Below are 17,517 nucleotides of genomic sequence, written 5' to 3' on the forward strand. Positions count from 1 at the left end.
TGTGACCATTTTACCATTAGTTTACATTTAAAAATACCAATAAACTATATTAGATTGGAAGATAAAAGGGTACAATAAAAGGGTACACATTAAAAATTCATGCAGAAAGCATTCCGTCGCCGTGCTTACCATTATAACTATTCATTCAAATCTAGTCTTTTCTCTCCAAATGTAAATATAACCAAATCACAAAGCATGGCCAAATATTAACCTGTTCCAAGGGACAGTGGGGTCCCTTGTTATCAGACTTCACAGCAAGACACTTCTTTCATTTCTACCAGGCAGGGGACAAGAAACAACTGCACAATTCAATTTATTTAATGTCAGTTCATGTGAATTCCTCGGGTTTTTTTACAATCATGTTTCCAGCCCCAGTTATTCCACTGGGTCAAACAGACTTCTTTAAGGCAACCTCACAGTTGTACAACTTTCTTGACCCAAACCCATCCATCCCATCCGTGCTGCTGCACTGGGCAGGGCTGACGGCTGCGCCCCAGGGGGATGCCCTTCCCTGCAGATGCAGCAAGACCAGGGGGAGTTACACGTGACTTCCTCAATCTTCCACGTCTGACAGAAGCAGGAGGCACAGCCAGTCGTGAGCGTTACGGATCAGGTCGTGTCACATCTCAATAGCTTAATGGCATGGCTGGTGGCACAAGTCATGTCAGCAGTTAAGTGACAGTAACAGAGTCACCTGTCAGGTCGTGGCTCTGGGAATCAAGTAACACATACATATTGATGGCACGTAATAGCCTGTGCTCAGATATATCTTCATAAAGGCAATATAAATCAAGCTCCTGTCCAGGACAGGTGCATGTCACAGCTGTAGGATGTGGAAGTTAATTCATTTAAATTACATTTTAAACCAGACAGAACCATAATCTGTCCTGAGGCATGTTCATACATCAGGTAGCCTGATCCATCTTTCAAAAGGTCCTGAGTTAGATAATTTTTTCTGCATTATCACCTCCCAATTGAAAACAAGATGCAAAATCATATTTAAACTACATTTCTCCTTCCACTCGTAAGGGCAAATTAAGTTATATATTGAGAAAAAATATGATCAGAGGGCTGGAGCACCTCTGCCATGGAGAAAAACTGAGAGCTGGGGTTGTTCAGCCTGGAAAAGAGAAGGATCAAGGGAGTCCCTTCCAGTACTAAAGGGGCTACAGAGCTGGAGAGGGACTTTGACAAGGGCATGGAGTGATGGGACAAGAGAGAATCACTTTAAACTGAAAGAAGGTAAATTTAGATTAGGAAGAAATTCTTCACTGTGAGGGTGATGTGGCACTGGCACAGATTGCCCAGAGAATTTGTGGATGCCTCTCCTTAGAAGTTCAAGTCCAGGTTGGATGGGGCTTTGAGTGACTTGGTCTAGTGGAAGGTGTCCCTGCCCATGGCAGGGGGTTGGAACTGGATGATCTCTAAGGTCACTTCCAACCCAAACCATCCTATGATAATCTTCCAAGAAACCAGCTATGCCATGTTAGCAGCAAATATGAATAACTTCATACTTACTGGGATTAATCCAAAATAGAAGTCCTCAAAAGATTTTCTTTTCCCCCTAAGATTTATTCATTTCCCAGTGAAACTGCCCATGAATGCAAGTGCACTTAAGCAAAGAAAACTGTGCAATTAGGCTCTTCTTTGACACGTATGAATACAAGCACAAGCTAATTTACGAGTCTTTAGTTGCATTTTCTTGTAGAAATTTTACACTACTCTGCTTCCAGAGCAAAGAAAATTAATCTTTGCTCTAGATTGTAGCACCTGAAGTTCAATGGTCCAGTGACATTTCTAGTGTGGTTGCTGGGGGGGAGTACAGTTGGAATCCAGCCCTATGAATGAGAAAGCTTCCCAAGACTTCAGGAAATTTCTGCAGGAAAAATGTAGTTTGATTTTACATACCTCATACAAAAGCCCCAGTGTTTAAGCACAATGAGATGCATAAACATGGTACCTGTGCATGCAAATATCCCATGCATGGAAAAAAAAAAAAGTTGTAGGTCTTACAGCTGTGATACCAAAGTAGGGAACACCTGGCACTGGACACTGAAATCAAGAGAGTTGAAATAAATGATGACAAAGTGCAGACTCTTGTTATCTGGTTATTACCTACACAGACAAATTGCCAGGGCATTTGGCAAATTCTTCACCCCCAGATGCCTTCACTCACAATCACATATGTGTCTTGATGGGATGCCCTAGCTGGGAGTATTGGAATGACCTTCCTGAACGGGACCAAGATCTCTGTCCTGTCTTCAGCAGGGGACAGCACCAGCACCAGCTACTTCAGCAAAAAGTTTAGAAATACCAAACAGGCAAGAATTGGGAGTAACCCTTTTTCCATATCATGGCTCACTTTGGACAATGAAAGGCAGGAATTGACTCCAGTGCTCTCACAGGAGGCTGGGCATCTCCATGCAGCAGGATATCCAGGGCTCTTACAAACAGCAATAACCTTGGTATCTGTCTAAACAACTGATTCCTGGTTTTGCACTATGCTGCATCCTCAGCCTCATGGACTCTGCAGGCCACCAGCTCCTCTGTTCAATTTCACAGCTTAATTCAATCCCAAATCCATGCAATTATGTCGTGACATTTGAATCATCGTGCTGTCCAAGCTGGACGAGGAGCGGACACGGGTTCATGTCTGCGCCAGCAGACAGCACCCAGCCAGCAGCAGCCTCACGAGCCTCCCCTGCTCCTCCTTTTCATTTTACAAAGTCAAACAGGTGGACTCATTCCCTAGAGGGCATTGCTGAACTGCAACAGCTCTGCAGCAGACATTGAGTGTCGCTCAGCCCCCGGCACCACTGCCCTGCACAGCCTGTGGCTCCACCCGCAGTGCCCAGTCCCACTGGGAACCGTGGACAGTCCCTTTGACCAGAAGGTGCACAGGTGGGGACAGAGAGTGGTGAAGGGCACCAAACTGAAACACATCCCCAGATCCATCAATATGAACATACGTTTTGCAGTGTTGCACCTGGAGCTCCTTGCCTCCCCAGAGCAGTTGACCACAGAGCTGACGTCTCCTGCACCGGATGTAGAATCATCGAGTCATGGAATGGTTTGGGTCCAAAGGGACCTCAAGTGTCATCTTATTCCAATCCCCTGCCAAGAGCAGAGACACCTTCCACTAGACCAGGTTGCTCCAAGGCCCATCCAACCTGGCCTTGAAGACTTTCAAGGATGGGTCATCCGCGACTTTTTTGGGCAACCTGGGCCAGTGCCTTACCACCCCAATTTCTTCCTAATATCTAATGTAACCCTGCCCTTTGTGAGTCTGAAGCCATTCCCCCTTGTCCTATCTCTCCATGCCCTTATCAAAAGTCCCTCTCCAGCTCTCCTGTAGCCCTCTCAGGCACTGGTAGGTGCTCTATGGTCTCCCTGGAGCCTTCTCCTCATCACAGTTTGGACTGTAATTTACCCTGATGCTGAGGGCAATGACCACATGTTGCAGCTGTTGTTTTGCTATTTTTAACACCAACTTTCCCACTCCAATGCCTTGTTGAACAGCATGCTTAATTGAGTTTATTCCTTCATTATTCAAAGAGCACCATTCTCCTCACATTGTATCCCACAGACAAAATATATTAAGATCTGTCAGTGTTCTTCCTAATAGCACTAGATCATTATTCCCCTTGCAACTCTTACTCTGTACATGTTAGTCAGCAGTTCAGTACAGGGCACCATTAAAAAAAGATTTAGGGCCCCAATGTTACTGGGAAACACTAGATCCTGCTTTTTATACCATAAACAGTTACAGCTCTAAGGTGGGAACCAGGGCCAGCAGAGCATCTCCAGGGCCAGAAACAAGTGAGAAAATTTCCCCTTGCAATTCTTTCAGCCTTTCTTTCTAATGAGGGAAGAGAAAAGCACATTCCTGACCCTGCTTTGGTGATACACTAACACCTCAATTTAATGCTAAGGGAGCAGTGCTGGGTGGGTGGGATCGTGACCTGGGGCAGGAAACCTATCTACAATTCCATCATTTTTTCCATAAAACTGTAATATTCAAATCACGTTACAAAGGCTGCGCATAGCAACATAACAACATGAGCAATGCCTTCTGCCCCAGTTATACCCACCTCTTGTGATGATCCAGGTAGTTGCAGATTGGAATGGACCACACAGGTGCTGGGCTGTAAACAATTCTTTTTTTCTCTTCTCATTATTGTAATAAGCAGCAGCATTGAGTTAAGAATAACCATTCTCCAGACCCACAATTATTCTCCCAACTTGCACTTGTCTATACTCTCTTTTTCACTAATCACTGCAGCACAAAATATGTCAGAAAAGTTTGGAATCCAACTCCAATCTCAGACACAGTAAAGGACTAATAACACATGTTGTTTACACACATTTAATGCAACATACCAGAAGCAATTTTCTCACTCTCTTTAGCATTTTATTTGCTTATAAATACAAGTCAATACCACAAGATGGCACTTTCTTACTTGCAACACACACTATTATAAACACTTACCCTCTTCAAATGTTCCCAGAATTTTATGACATGTAACTTCTCAGTGGTTCTGAAACATTTAAAAAAGCAAGACCTTCTACAAACTGCATTTGTGTTTGATGTATATTAAATGAGGTCAGGTAATTAAATTCAAAAAAAGGAATTTATAAATATTTCAGATAAGAAAATTTAAATACAAAAGCAGAGTTTGTATTAATTAAACTGAATAACAATTTAAACTGGCCATAATGTATCTACATGGTTTAATATAATTTAAAATACTTTTTAAACAATCAAATCCTCTAGCCATTCATTAAAACACCTATCTACTCAACTCTTTAAAAAATATTCTTGGTTAAGAAACCACCTATGCTTTTTCATAACAATCCTTATTCTGTCCTGTAGGTGGAAATGAAGCAAAATCATATTCCAGACTAGAAAACAGGATAAGAAGGAAGAAACTTTAAAAAACCTGATAACTTCAGACACTTCAACTCATTCTTCCTTGCATTTCTCAAAATACATGATCTGGTTTTAAAGTCTTTGAACGAAATGTAAACACTAGAAAACTCATTGTTGAAGTATGTGAAGAATAAAGAACCCTGCACTAATATAGTGCATAATGATGCTGTGTCAAACTTGTCATTTACAGTAAATGTCACATTTTCCTTGGGATTGTCATGCCTTTTTTTTTTTTTTTTTAGCTAATTCCTTTTGATGCCTGTAGATTCTCTCTTCTTATTTTTTTTATTCCCATTGCTCAACAGGAAGAGCTGTATTTTCTGGTCTTTTCAGAAAAGCTTCACAGGATCCAAGTTTTAACTTTTTTTTTTTTTTTAAATAAAGAAATAGCAAATTTTTAAGCTTGCAATACTTCTGTTCTGCCCAGTATATTACACATCAGGAGATTCCTCAAAAAACTGAGAAGTCGGAGAGTTCCAAAAAAGAAAGCAGTTAAGGCAGTTGATGTCTAGATTTGGATTTCTTTTACATGTTACATGTCAATGTCTCCATCGTAGGCCAAGGTTAGAGGCTTCTGCTGTGGAGGAGGGCTTTGATGCTGCTTCGTTTTTTTGCTGCAAGAAAAGCATTTCAGAAGACAAAATCATTAACTGTAATAAGCTCAGAAAAATCATCAAACCCCAAACTTCCATAAAAAAATCAACATCCCACACTGGCTATTTAATTTTATAACTGGGTGATGCTGTTGTACAGTGACTACTTCTAGCACAGACCACATGGCCCCCCTCGTGTGCTCTCACGTGTGTGGTACTGTCACACAACCTGCCAAAAACGGGCAGCCAACTGTGCTCCTCATCTGCAGAGGAAATAAAGCACATTTGTTTCCCGTCTCTTCTCACAGCTGACAAAACAAGAAACACCTCGCAGAAAAATTGGAACACAAGCTGTCTAGGAGTAGGACATTCTCATTTTTCTTTGGCATGGTATTGAAGCAACAATAATTATTATTGAGAAATACATTTCCTCACCAGCCTTCAAGTGATGGAGAAGTGTGTAATTTTATTTAAAAAATCCTCTGTATCCCCCAGTGTGAAGCCACGGAGAAATGGAGCTACATGGCTTGGAAAATAAAGGAGCTGCAAGTCCTAAGCAGCATCCAAACACGGTTATTAGAGCTTCTAACCAAAGAGAGAGACTGAGAGAAAGAATAGAAAAATGAGGGGGAATAAACTGGTGTTGGATGAAAGAGGGCAATGATGCTGTCAAGCCACGGTTGTGACTCTCTCGTTGCCTGCCCTGATCTGACAGGGGTTAGGCCAGCTTGCACCACTAATGTTTGTAAGTTCAGGCCAAATCCCCGGGCACTGACTTTCCAAATATTCAGACCAGGGAGTGCAACACAAGCTCTGCCAAGTCAGGCCCATCACCCCTGCCTGGTGCGACGGTTGCGCTGGAGGAGGGCAGACAACCCCCCTCCCAGTAAAGCCCAGCACCAGTGACACACTGGTGTAGATCAGGACCCAGTACCCTGTCTTTAACAGTGGCTGGCAACAGCAGCTTTAGACACAGGACATGTTTCCACCCGACACATTCACTGCAAAAACATATTTAGGGATTTCCTCAGCTGGAGCGTACATCCAGAAAACCACAATTAACACCAGGAGACCCAATCTCCCATGAACTGTTATGCCATCTCCAAATCCATTTATCTTCCTGGCATGCACAGTCCCCAGCAGCAGTAAGCTCACAAGGTAATAATGCACTGTGTGAAAAATAATATCTTTTGTTTATTTTAAACGAACATTTCATCAGATGCCTCCTACTTCTTTTATTGTGGGAAATAAAAATTCCCTAGCACCCTTTTCTCCCACATTCATGATTTCATAGATCTCTATTGTATTCCCACATCAAACATCATTTTCCAACTGAATGCCCCTATTCTATTTAGTCCTTCCTTGAGCAGAAGCCAGCTCCTCGATCCAATCATTCTCCTTGCCTTTCTTCAGTTTTACTTTATCTTTTTTTAAATAATACAATAAAACCCCTTTCTAATCCCAGCAGAAGTCTGAATAAATAAAAGGTCCTACTGATAACCAAAAAGAATTCTTTCCCTGCATGACCACCAAACTTCTTCACAATAATGCCTATTAACAGTTACAGTTTGGAGTAACTGTTTACTCCAAATCTGAGATAGGGGCCAAATGAAGGCATTTAGGTAATCCAATCTCCATCCTTTCCTAAAGGCTCGAGGGTTAAATCTCTGCAACACAGAGTGTTGTGATATATTTTGGATTGTTTAAGTAAAAGCAAACTAGCTTTTATTTAAGGACATACTTACCACATCAGATAGGATGTAAAAATCAGGAAAACTATGATGAAGAACCCACCAGCTGATACTCCATACACCCACATCTTCAGTTTACCATCTGTTGAAGATGAGGAAAAAGGACAGAGGGATAAAAGGGGAGAATTAAAAAAATAATTCTAAAATACATAAAAATTCAAGAGATTAATTAAAGAGAAATCAGTAGCATCATTGATGGGAAATGCAACAAGGACTGGCTGGGAACAACCCATAAACCCCGTATTTTTGATAGCAAAGGATATTTCTGTAAAAATCAACCATGTTAAAGACAAAATGCTAACTTTAGTAAGGACTGTAGATTTTCCTCAATGAAAACTGAAACTGAGCTCTTCATCCCAGTTTTCCAAAGCAATGTTACTTCCTAACCCTGCTCTGGCTGAGCTCCCATAGCTCATTACAGGCAGCCTGGGCTTATGGTGCAGCACAGAAACACAACCCAGGCAGGCTCCTGCCCACAGAAAGGAGCAGGGACACAGGATAATTGGGGTACATTCACTTCAGAGACCCAGTGGCTGCTCTGGCAGAGGCAATTCAACGCTGAGCTGACCCAGACAGACAGAGGTAACATCTCATGTGTTTAGCCCAAAGAAAAGAAGGTTGAGAAGGGGTGAGATTGTTCTCCATAAATACTCCGGGGTCAATTGGGGTAAACACCAGTGAGCACAAGTGGACAAGCTGCTTTGAGCTGGAAAACACTTGGGCAAAAAATGGGAATAAATTCAGCTTAGAATAAAAACAAGAATAGACTTTGTAACAGTAAGACGGATAAAGTTGTGAAAGAGCTTTCTGGCTGGGCCACAGAAGCAGGAGACATAACTGGCTTTAAGACAAGGTAAGGCTCTTGATTGAGCTGTTTGGATGCAATGACCAGGGATCCCTGGAGGAACCCCTCCATGCACACGTGGGCTGGAGTCTGTTGAAACATTCCCTTGTCTCAGAACACTTTATCTGCACAGGTCCTTAATGACAAGCTTTGCATTAATAATAACAATTGTTCAAAGACTGACATTTCTGTTTCTCACTCTGTTCTGCCTGTACAGCTTTCCTTGAGGGGAGAAGGTTTGGTATGTTTCCATGCAGCAGCAGTCTGAGCTGATTCACATCAACAGAGCTGCAAATACACACTGGAGGCAGGAACAGGAACCTGTGCCATGCCTACAGACACGGTTTGACAGAGGCCATTTCAAACTCAGTCAAGTGAGAGGGACAATCACTGAGCCTGGTTTACATTTTATGTTTGAATCACGATTTTTTTCAAAGGGAAACACATTTAATCAGATCCCATTCTTTCTCATTTTTCTTCCAGGCCTTGTGGAAAGGCTGAGTACTTCTCGGACATTTTCTCTTCTCCTTGAAACACTCGCAGACTATCTCCCACGTGAGAAGAGTTCTGTTTGTCAGGTTTGGGTTGGTTTGTTTGGTTTTTTTCCTGAAGTCTAGGTATGAAATTGGTTGCCCTCTCAACTGGAGAAGGCCAAGAAACATTTAGCAGTCCTGCAAAGGGACTGTCACAGCCACAGGAAGGCATCACAGCATGTCTGCTATGAAGGCAGCTCTGCTCTACATCCCCAACAGAAAGGCATTGGACCATGTCATCTGACAATTTAAGCAATGCTATTAAATTGCCTCTCTACTTGAAAAAAAGTTTCTGTACCTGAACTCTGGCCTCCCGGAGTGTGGTAAAGAGAGGAAAAACACAGCCTGATTTGAAATCAGTTCTGTGCACTCCTGCAGAGCATTTAGAAGAACAAAAACATCAGCCTCATTAAATCATAATAAAATTTGTGTTCCACACTGTAAACGGGAAGGGAAATCACAAATTACCTGGAGAAAGGCACATGTGCTTTCACTGACAGCTAGAAGCCCTTAGACATACACAAATGTCAGGGACTGTGCTGCTGCAGGGTGGAAAATGCCGTCCATACAGGGAGCATTCACCACAGACCTGCTATCAAGAGCAGAACTCGTAGGCAACAGCAGTTTCCTGGCGGAGCCAGCACTAACTATTGCAAACCCCCAGACCAGGGAGCCTGAGAGCCTCTTTAAGGCAAGTAATTACATATTTTGTCATGAAGTTAGACAAAGGGGAGTGATTTGAAGAGCACCAGCCTTGAGCTGGGGTCTGAAGAGCACACACAGACTGAAGAGTTAACTGCAGTATGCCATGGGGTTGGTGATACATTTAACACACATGGAGCACCTTTATTCCTTTCCTCTATATTGGCTCTATAACATTTCTGGCCTAAAATTAAGTAACACTGTGTTCTGTAAAAGCTCCCTAGTCCCTATTTCTGTTACAGTCCCAGGGGGAGAGTTGGCTCCCAGATGCTGCACTGAGGTCAAGCCTAACAGAAGCTTTCAGGGCTGCAGACTCAAATGCTGATTTAAAAACAGGACTGCAGCATCCACCTACACCTCCCTCTCTTTTTCTAACCCCATAAAGGCACCAGCCAAAGAGATGACACCCAAGTAAGACAGCCTACAGAAGGCCAGGGATGCTGAAAAATGGCAATTAACCCCAAACCTGTGACTCAAACTGATGCTGAACTGCGTGGGCTTCTGGATGAAGGGCTTGATCAAAAACCAGACAACTTTAGAAGGCTTTGGACTGAGCTCTCTGAGCCCAGAGATTGTCAACACAAAGGTTAACTACTGTATGCAGATCAAATATGTAAATGTAACATTCAAAGTGTGATCACATATATCAGACAGAATTATGGCTCCCTGAATCCCCCTAACACAACGTTTTGTTACATGTTTTCCAAAGTCTTGTGTTCATTAGAAACTAATTGCAAAAAAATGCAGTGTCAGGTACCAGGAGAGGGGGAAGACTGCACTGCCAGTATTTTAGAAGACGAGGAGAACAAATGTGTTTCTGTAAAACCTGATGCACCTCACAAGTTTGTTTCCCATTTTAAATCCCTGTTTGCATTTCAGAAATTTATTTTGGATTAATTCATCTTCAAAACAACAGTCAAAATGGGAATCAGCTATTACTACAGCACTAGTCCTGTGGACCAGTCTGGCACACTGTTCCATCTGGGAAGGATTTTATGCTGTGGATGTCAAAGATCCACCTGCGATGAGTTGCTTGGGCACAGCAGCTTGCCTGTTTTTTTGGGGTGTTTTTAATCCCACAACTTTAACATTTAAACTCTAAGCTCTACACTTTTTAGCCTGTTCTTTTCATATAATTTTGAAATACAACAAGAAACAACCAATGCTTTGTTTAATGAAATCTTAAGCGCTTTTTGCTCTGAATCTTCTCAAGCGTTGGTGATCAATATCTTTCCTAGTCCAAACATATTACCTTCTAGAAACATCATCAGATAATAGTTCTAAGCATCCCCCCAAATCACATATGAGTATACTTTTGCAAAACATTATTGCCTCATTCTGTCTTTGCTATCTCTCAACATAAGAGATTGTGATTCCTCTGTGTAGGCACAAAGGCATGAAAGACAGCACACCAGTCGGAAACTGGGAGGCTGCTCTGCAGCTCCCAGACACAATCTCTGATGTTATGATCTACAAAGCTTGTACCTTTCTTCTACAGTAACATTTTAAAGACAATTTATTCCATTCATATTTAAGTTTTTCACCTGGATTAAAAGGTTGAATAGACCATCCTTTGAAAATGTCATGCATTTTTGAGTTGACAGGTTTATTTTTTCCAGCAATGGTCTTAACATCGGCTTTCTTATCTTCTAAACCTGGTACCTTCACGCAGTAATCCAGGAAACCATTTGATCTCATTACTTCTGTATATCCTCGCTCACAACCGCAGACTCCTCTCTGGAGATAAAAGGGAATTCAGCATTAAACCAGACAGTGCCCCCTCACAGAACAGTGCACACTTGTAGGGAAATCACGAAGAAACTGCAAGGTATAACCCCCACGTGCAACTTCACCACCACCAACCAAACCAAACCACCCAGGAACTGGTGCCTGCAAACCCATTTCAGTTCAAAAAAGCCAAACATATTTGGGGAATTGGTTGAAAAATAGTCTGTAATTATGGAGAAGCCTAACATACAAACATTTTCATCACAACAGGCTGAATAACAGGAATCTGTGGCAAACTGCTCTCGTCAGTAACAATTTTCCCACTGACCCTGCTGGGCATTAGAAGAGACGAACCAGAAACAATCCCCCTTCAGACCCAAACCCTCCTCCTGTATCTCCACTCGAGTATTTCATGGGGCTATCTAAAATGAAGCTTTCTTGTGGCCAAATATTCACTGTCCTGGATCAGCCTAAGCAGTTTGGTCAAGAGCTTTTTTAGAAGTCTGTGGTTTGCTAAATAGATACTCCATTTTATGGAATTCTACTTTAAAACAGCTTCTTTGTATTATTTTTCTTTGCTAATTACTTTATAATGTCTGTCTGAGAGTCTTGATACATACACTTGGTTATGATCCAAACAGGTGATTGACTCTTTTATCTCCTCTTTTACAGAAGTTTTAAACAGTCCATTTTCTATGGGAGAGTATAATAGCATTCAATGAAATTTTAACCAATAAAATTAAACCAAGTCCCCAAACCCCTCCACAGAACAAACCCAAACCTGTAACACCACATAAACACTCCATCACTCGTTTGTGCCGGTTTATGGTTTCCTTTCAGGATGAAATTCCCACAACTTCCTCGAGGTGGTACCACGGACACACTAAACTATTTTCTGGGTCCTGGAATGCATTTAGGATCCAGATGCTAATTGATTAGATTTTGCAGCGCTAATTTCCTAACCATAATCTGCAGCAAGTAATTACCTGTGTGCAGTAGGAGAAGGGTTTTCTACACGCTGGGTTGCAGTGCCGAACTTCCGCGGGTTTCGTCCGAAGAGGACACCCTCCTGGAAAAGAAAATACTGAGTGCCTTCAAGGGCATGTTCTTTGACTTGGATCGCCACAGTGTGAGAAGTGCTTGCTTACTTATTTTATATAGTTAAATACTAGTCTATTATGCACATTAGCATAATATCTGTAGGCATTGTATTAATTAATTTGCCTTAACAGGGCAGGGAATTATTATAATACCCATCTTGTTAATGGAGAACAGTGATATAGAGATATAAGCAATTTGCCATGGGCCACATAGGAAGTTAGGGAAAGAATGGGGAATTAGATGCAGATCTTCTGTGTCCTCATTACTGTCTTATCTACATAAGAAGACATAATCCACATAACGCCTTTGCCCATCCTCACTCAGGGAAGCCTGTGCTTCTATAGGAACAAAAATATGTTAATGAGTTCTTAAATACTTGGCAACCTTTGCACATAAGATTTTTGTTATTATCTTAACCAGTCATCATAAATAGAACTAGATAAAAACATCTGCATTTTCGTTTCTACTCTCTCCTCATTCACCCCGTGCATATTGAAAGAGACCCTGTGGATATGCAAGCCTACTGTCTTTGTCAATCTCTCGTAGAGCTTCAAAGTTCTGATGAATTTCCCTTTTCATCCTGCACAGGCAGAATTTGTAGGTCATGGTGATAGCAGGAACCTCACAGTTTGAGTGATTTGAGACTCCTGCATGTTGAAAGGAAGAAGAGGTACAGAAGGTGGGGTCTCTACCACACGTGCAATGTTCTCTTCTACTCTTCACAGGAAGGTTTCACTGAGGGTTGTGCAAGTCAGCCCAGGCAGCCCTCTAGGATGTGCACACTTATTTCTTCTTGTGAGCAGCCCAACAGTAAGGATAACTAGCCCAAATACTCCCATGTAATATATGCGTGATGTTGATCTGACAGCAAGGCTGGTAAGCTCCCATCTGTCTTTGCTACACACAAATCTAAACTGAAATTCTGGAAGAGTGAGGAAGGATGTCCAACTCCCTCTGAGCAACAGATGCAGAAAAAGAGAAGTCTGGATGGAGACATTTCATTCATAATCGTGCGAGGCAATTTGGGGAGATACCTGTGACGTTCATTCCATCCGAGCGCTGACACCACACTGTGCGAACGTTGTCTTGCCAAAGGCTGGTTTTCCACAGGTAGTCATAACACTTCCCTCCTGCAATATCAACATCAGTTAGTCTTTACCTTGCAACTAATCCAGAATAAACTCTTGAGAGGGAGGAAGCCAAGCTACCTGAGCAAGGCCGAGTTTCCATCTCTTGCCCGGCGCAGTTCTCCCGGTTCTCCGGAGACTGAACGATGAGCGCCCGGGATCGAGACTGGCGCCCCGTTGTCTCAAAGCTCCTGCCATTGATGCAGGTGAGCTCACAGGAGCTCCACTCTGACCACTCTGTCAGGTGGCAGTCACCTGAACATTGAAAGAATAAATCACAGGTTTGCAAAAAGAATCAGCCTTGAAGGACAAGGACAACCTAAGCATACAACCGCTTTAGCAGTGAAATATCCCAGGTATGTCATCCAGAGGTATGCAATATTCGGATTTTCTGCTTCACGGGGAATCTTATTTTCTCAAAAAACAAAGGAAGTCTTTTTCAGGTGGTCTAGAAACAGCAGAGTGAGCATTTACCTGATCTGCTGAAGCACAAATTCTTACTACAACAGCTGACAGCACTCGGAGCTACAGGAGCATATCCACCTCAGACAGCTATCACAGGCAGGAATGCACCATGACTTCCCAAAGACTTTACCTGGGCAAGGCACAGAGCAGGGTAACTGCAGCACACTGTCTTTCGATGGCAGCTCACCACATAATGCATTTTCTACTGGTTTGGATGTAGCAGAAACAGATGCATCATGCACTACACATGTGAGGTTGCGGACTTGCAATCCATCTCCACACTGTCCACCCTATAAAATGATAAAAGGGAACAGAGGTACACAACACTGACATTAGCAGATGACAAAAGAAACACACTTGATTCCAACTAAAAAGTGTTCAAAGATACAAAGTTGGCCTTTGGATGTCAACAGTATCCCCTGCAATAGTTATGCAAATCTCTGTACACATCTCTACAGAAGCTCAGAGGCAGGGGCAGAGCCAGACAGAAAAGTGCGGGAAATGTAACCCAAGCTGGGGAAGAGGTGGGTACCATAAAGGATTAATACCATCTTTGGGGTCAGCCCTTCATGCCTTCTACTCAAGCTAGTGAATTTCCTGATTCTTAATTAATGCACAGTTACACGAACACAAAAATTTTCAGCTTCTCTAAAGAAGCCAAGAGCAGAACCTGCCCATAAGGAAGGGACATTTCCTCTACCCTCCTTTGATGATGCAGATCAAGAAGAGCACTTACGTGGTTTAAACCCTGCAACAACAAAAATCCTCCAGGACAGTTAACTGGGCTACCAGGGTTACTGTGCATTAAGCTGGCAGTGTAATGTTCTAAAGGGAGCGACCACTTCTGGAGCAGACACGAGATCCCCAACTTGAGTCACACACTCCAACAGGACATCAACCCAAGCCAGTCATCACCTGTCAGCACTAAACCCCATTTGAACAAGCAAAAGGAGGCTCCATCTGAGCCACTCCATGCTCATCAAGCCCAGTTCTGAAACATTTAGTCATATACCAAACTACTTGCTGAAGATGACTTCCTTTACTGCAAAATCAATACTGTTTGGCTAAAGCCATGGTCAAGGGCTGAGGATGCTGCAAGAGCTGAAGTGCTGAGGCTATTTCTAGAGGCTGGAACTGTTTCCTTCTCATCTGATAAACAGAGCTCCAATGCTGTTGAGGTGGATGCCTTAAACCTGCGTGATGCCTTAAGAATGTGCACCTGAAGCCTTGAGGAAATGGCACTTTACAAAATTCAGTAAACAAAACTCAGGAAGAAGGAAGAAACATTGCTTTTATACAACTGAGGGATGTGCTCCTTTGGATTTCTTGGCAGTGGATTCTCTTTAAATAATGGACTTAATCTGCAGAACAGAATGGCTCCTACCGAGTGCATTCACCCAGCAGCAGATTCAATAGCAGGAATCTCAAGAATGGCTCTCCTGCACACACCTGGCTGCTTTTCACTCTCTCCATCCCTTCTGTTGCAGACCCACAATGAAATGGAAATAGGAGCATAACTAGCTGGATTTAGAGAAGTTGCTAATCAAAAGCATTTTAGAGATTAAAGTAGATTTACTACATGCAGCCAGATTCCAAGTTTTTAACACCATGTTTCACTTTAGTCAGGATGTAACTTACTGTTCTAAATTACTGTTTCACCACTGAAGCCTCTGTTGTGGTCTGAGATTAATGGTGTGTGAATAACTCATGCAGCTGTCAATTGAGCTAGAGTGCTTAGAAATGGCTAGTGGAAACAGAAGACGATGGAAGAAAATTCTTGGGGGAAATGGGCACTAATCAAACTGCAGCATTTCCAGTTCAAAGTGGCTCAAAGACTGACTAAATGACTGGAGAGGACCAAAGAAGTTTTCAAAAATATTCTTCTTCTTCTTCTATAAACAATATATATTTATGTACATATCAATATATAACTAGTAATAAGAATACTGAGATATAAATAGATCAAAACAATATTTTTTTCAGTAAAACAGTCTCTCATAAAAGTCCACATGCAACACTCTTCATTTTTATATCACGCAATATTGGAACTACATTCATATTTCAATATTTAGAATAAAAAATAAATATAAACTATGAACTCTCAAACAATCCCAAAGATCAAGGTTTACTTTTTAACAGTGGTTTCCATTTGCTTGCTTTCTTTCAAGACCTTAACTGAACACACTTAAAAGATAAAATGTGACCCTGTCACTTACAGTAGGAGATCCTTTTTGGTATATTTGGAAAGGTCTTAAGCAATGCAGGAGCACTGCCTTAACTTCCTTATCATCTTCAAAATTATTCATGTCCCCAAAATTATACATCTGAAGTTCTAATTAATAGAGGATAATTAATAGTGGAGCCAGAGGAAGTTCACGGCAGCAATGGCACACTGAGGATGCAGGGAATAGCTGCTAATCAGAGAACTGCCAAGGAAACCATCAGATATTTAAAACACAGGAGAACAAATCTGTATTGTAAATGCTCTTTCTTGGAAGGTGTGATCCTCTGAGGTTTGCCTAGAACCAGGATTTGCCTCTTGAGTTATGATCTCTTTGCAGGAAATACATTAGAATTTGCTTTCCAGGGGGGATTTCTCTCATTTGGCTGCAAATATTTCTATGCTGACCCTACAGAGGATGCAGAACCCATCCTGGGTTCCCTAAATAAAGCCAGGACATATGTGCCCCTCCACCAGCACCTGCATGGAGCCTCCACCTCGTACTCTCCTTGAACCAACCACCACTGGCAAAGTAAGGAAAAGGTTTACACTAGGACTGTGTTTGACAGCCAGGTATCTCTGGAATTCAGCAACACACTAATGTAAGGCAGCATCTCCACAAACCTCCCACATCACCCACATATAACACACTAATAAGACAGGGGATAACAGCCCCAATAGATGCTTTGCCCAGATGTGCCTTTAAGAAAAGTTTTCCCTTTTTGGCTTTTGCTGGGGTTCATGTGTTCACAATTATTTTAGGTAAAGAGCTGATTGGGCAAATGCTTTCACAGGTTGATAAGCATTTAATCAGGTAAAAGTCTTCTCTAATGAGGGAACATTGCGTGATCACATTTAAAGGAGTGCTTTTAAAACACATTAGAAAGGAAAGGTTTTTAGTCTCCTTAGGAATGTCAGCCAGGTGGTGTTTGATAATGCCTAAGCTACTTCACTTACATCCCTTTAATGGAAAAAATGATCAACAGTGTCAGCCACTGTTAAAATTGTTTTTTAAGCTAATCAGGGTAAACCATTTCAGCTCTAGGAGGATAATGACTAATGTCCTGTAACCCTTTAAGACTGGTTGTATTGACCAGTTCCCAAATTGTGCGTCCCTCTGAACCCAGCAGAAATGCCCCATGCCACCAGCAGGTGTGGCTGGGACATGTGTAATTACTTGGAGACCAGCGCACTGATTTCCACACTGTGACAATCAACAACACAGAACACATATAGCAGGCTCTATTCCTAAACATGCAAACACTTCTAATTATTCACATGAAGTCAATTGAACATCAAACAGTCCTTCTACAACTAGGAAATGCAGTCTCAGTTATCTCATAATACAAGGAAAAAATATTTTGGCCTTATAATTAGTTGTCCCGTTTCTATTTATTACAGGAAGACACTTTCACACTATGCATTTTGGTCTTACCATAGGATGCATTTACCTTATTTCACAAAGCATCCTTGACAACAGGACTTCTAAAAGCTTTCTTTAGAACGCAGGCTTAAGCTTCTT

At 42.0% G+C, this 17,517-nt stretch overlaps 1 protein-coding gene across 4 annotated transcripts in view; it reads right to left on the reverse strand.

Moving 5' to 3' along the window:
- Window positions 1-4,394: 4,394 nt before the first annotated feature.
- Window positions 4,395-17,517, reverse strand: part of THSD7B (thrombospondin type 1 domain containing 7B) — a 308,502-nt gene continuing 295,379 nt past the window's right edge. For all 4 annotated transcript variants that reach the window (XM_027656313.1, XM_027656314.1, XM_027656315.1 and 1 more), the window contains 7 exons: window positions 13,905-14,064; window positions 13,391-13,564; window positions 13,217-13,312; window positions 12,068-12,150; window positions 10,898-11,090; window positions 7,269-7,356; window positions 4,395-5,544 (listed from right to left, as the gene is read on the reverse strand). In XM_027656313.1, the coding sequence (XP_027512114.1) occupies window positions 5,463-5,544; window positions 7,269-7,356; window positions 10,898-11,090; window positions 12,068-12,150; window positions 13,217-13,312; window positions 13,391-13,564; window positions 13,905-14,064 (876 nt within the window). In that variant the 3' untranslated portion in view covers window positions 4,395-5,462. The remainder of the gene's footprint in view (window positions 5,545-7,268; window positions 7,357-10,897; window positions 11,091-12,067; window positions 12,151-13,216; window positions 13,313-13,390; window positions 13,565-13,904; window positions 14,065-17,517) is intronic.

The sequence above is a fragment of the Corapipo altera genome, unplaced genomic scaffold (genome assembly GCF_003945725.1).
Source record: "Corapipo altera isolate COAL_440 unplaced genomic scaffold, ASM394572v1 68, whole genome shotgun sequence".
Classification (NCBI taxonomy): domain Eukaryota; kingdom Metazoa; phylum Chordata; class Aves; order Passeriformes; family Pipridae; genus Corapipo; species Corapipo altera.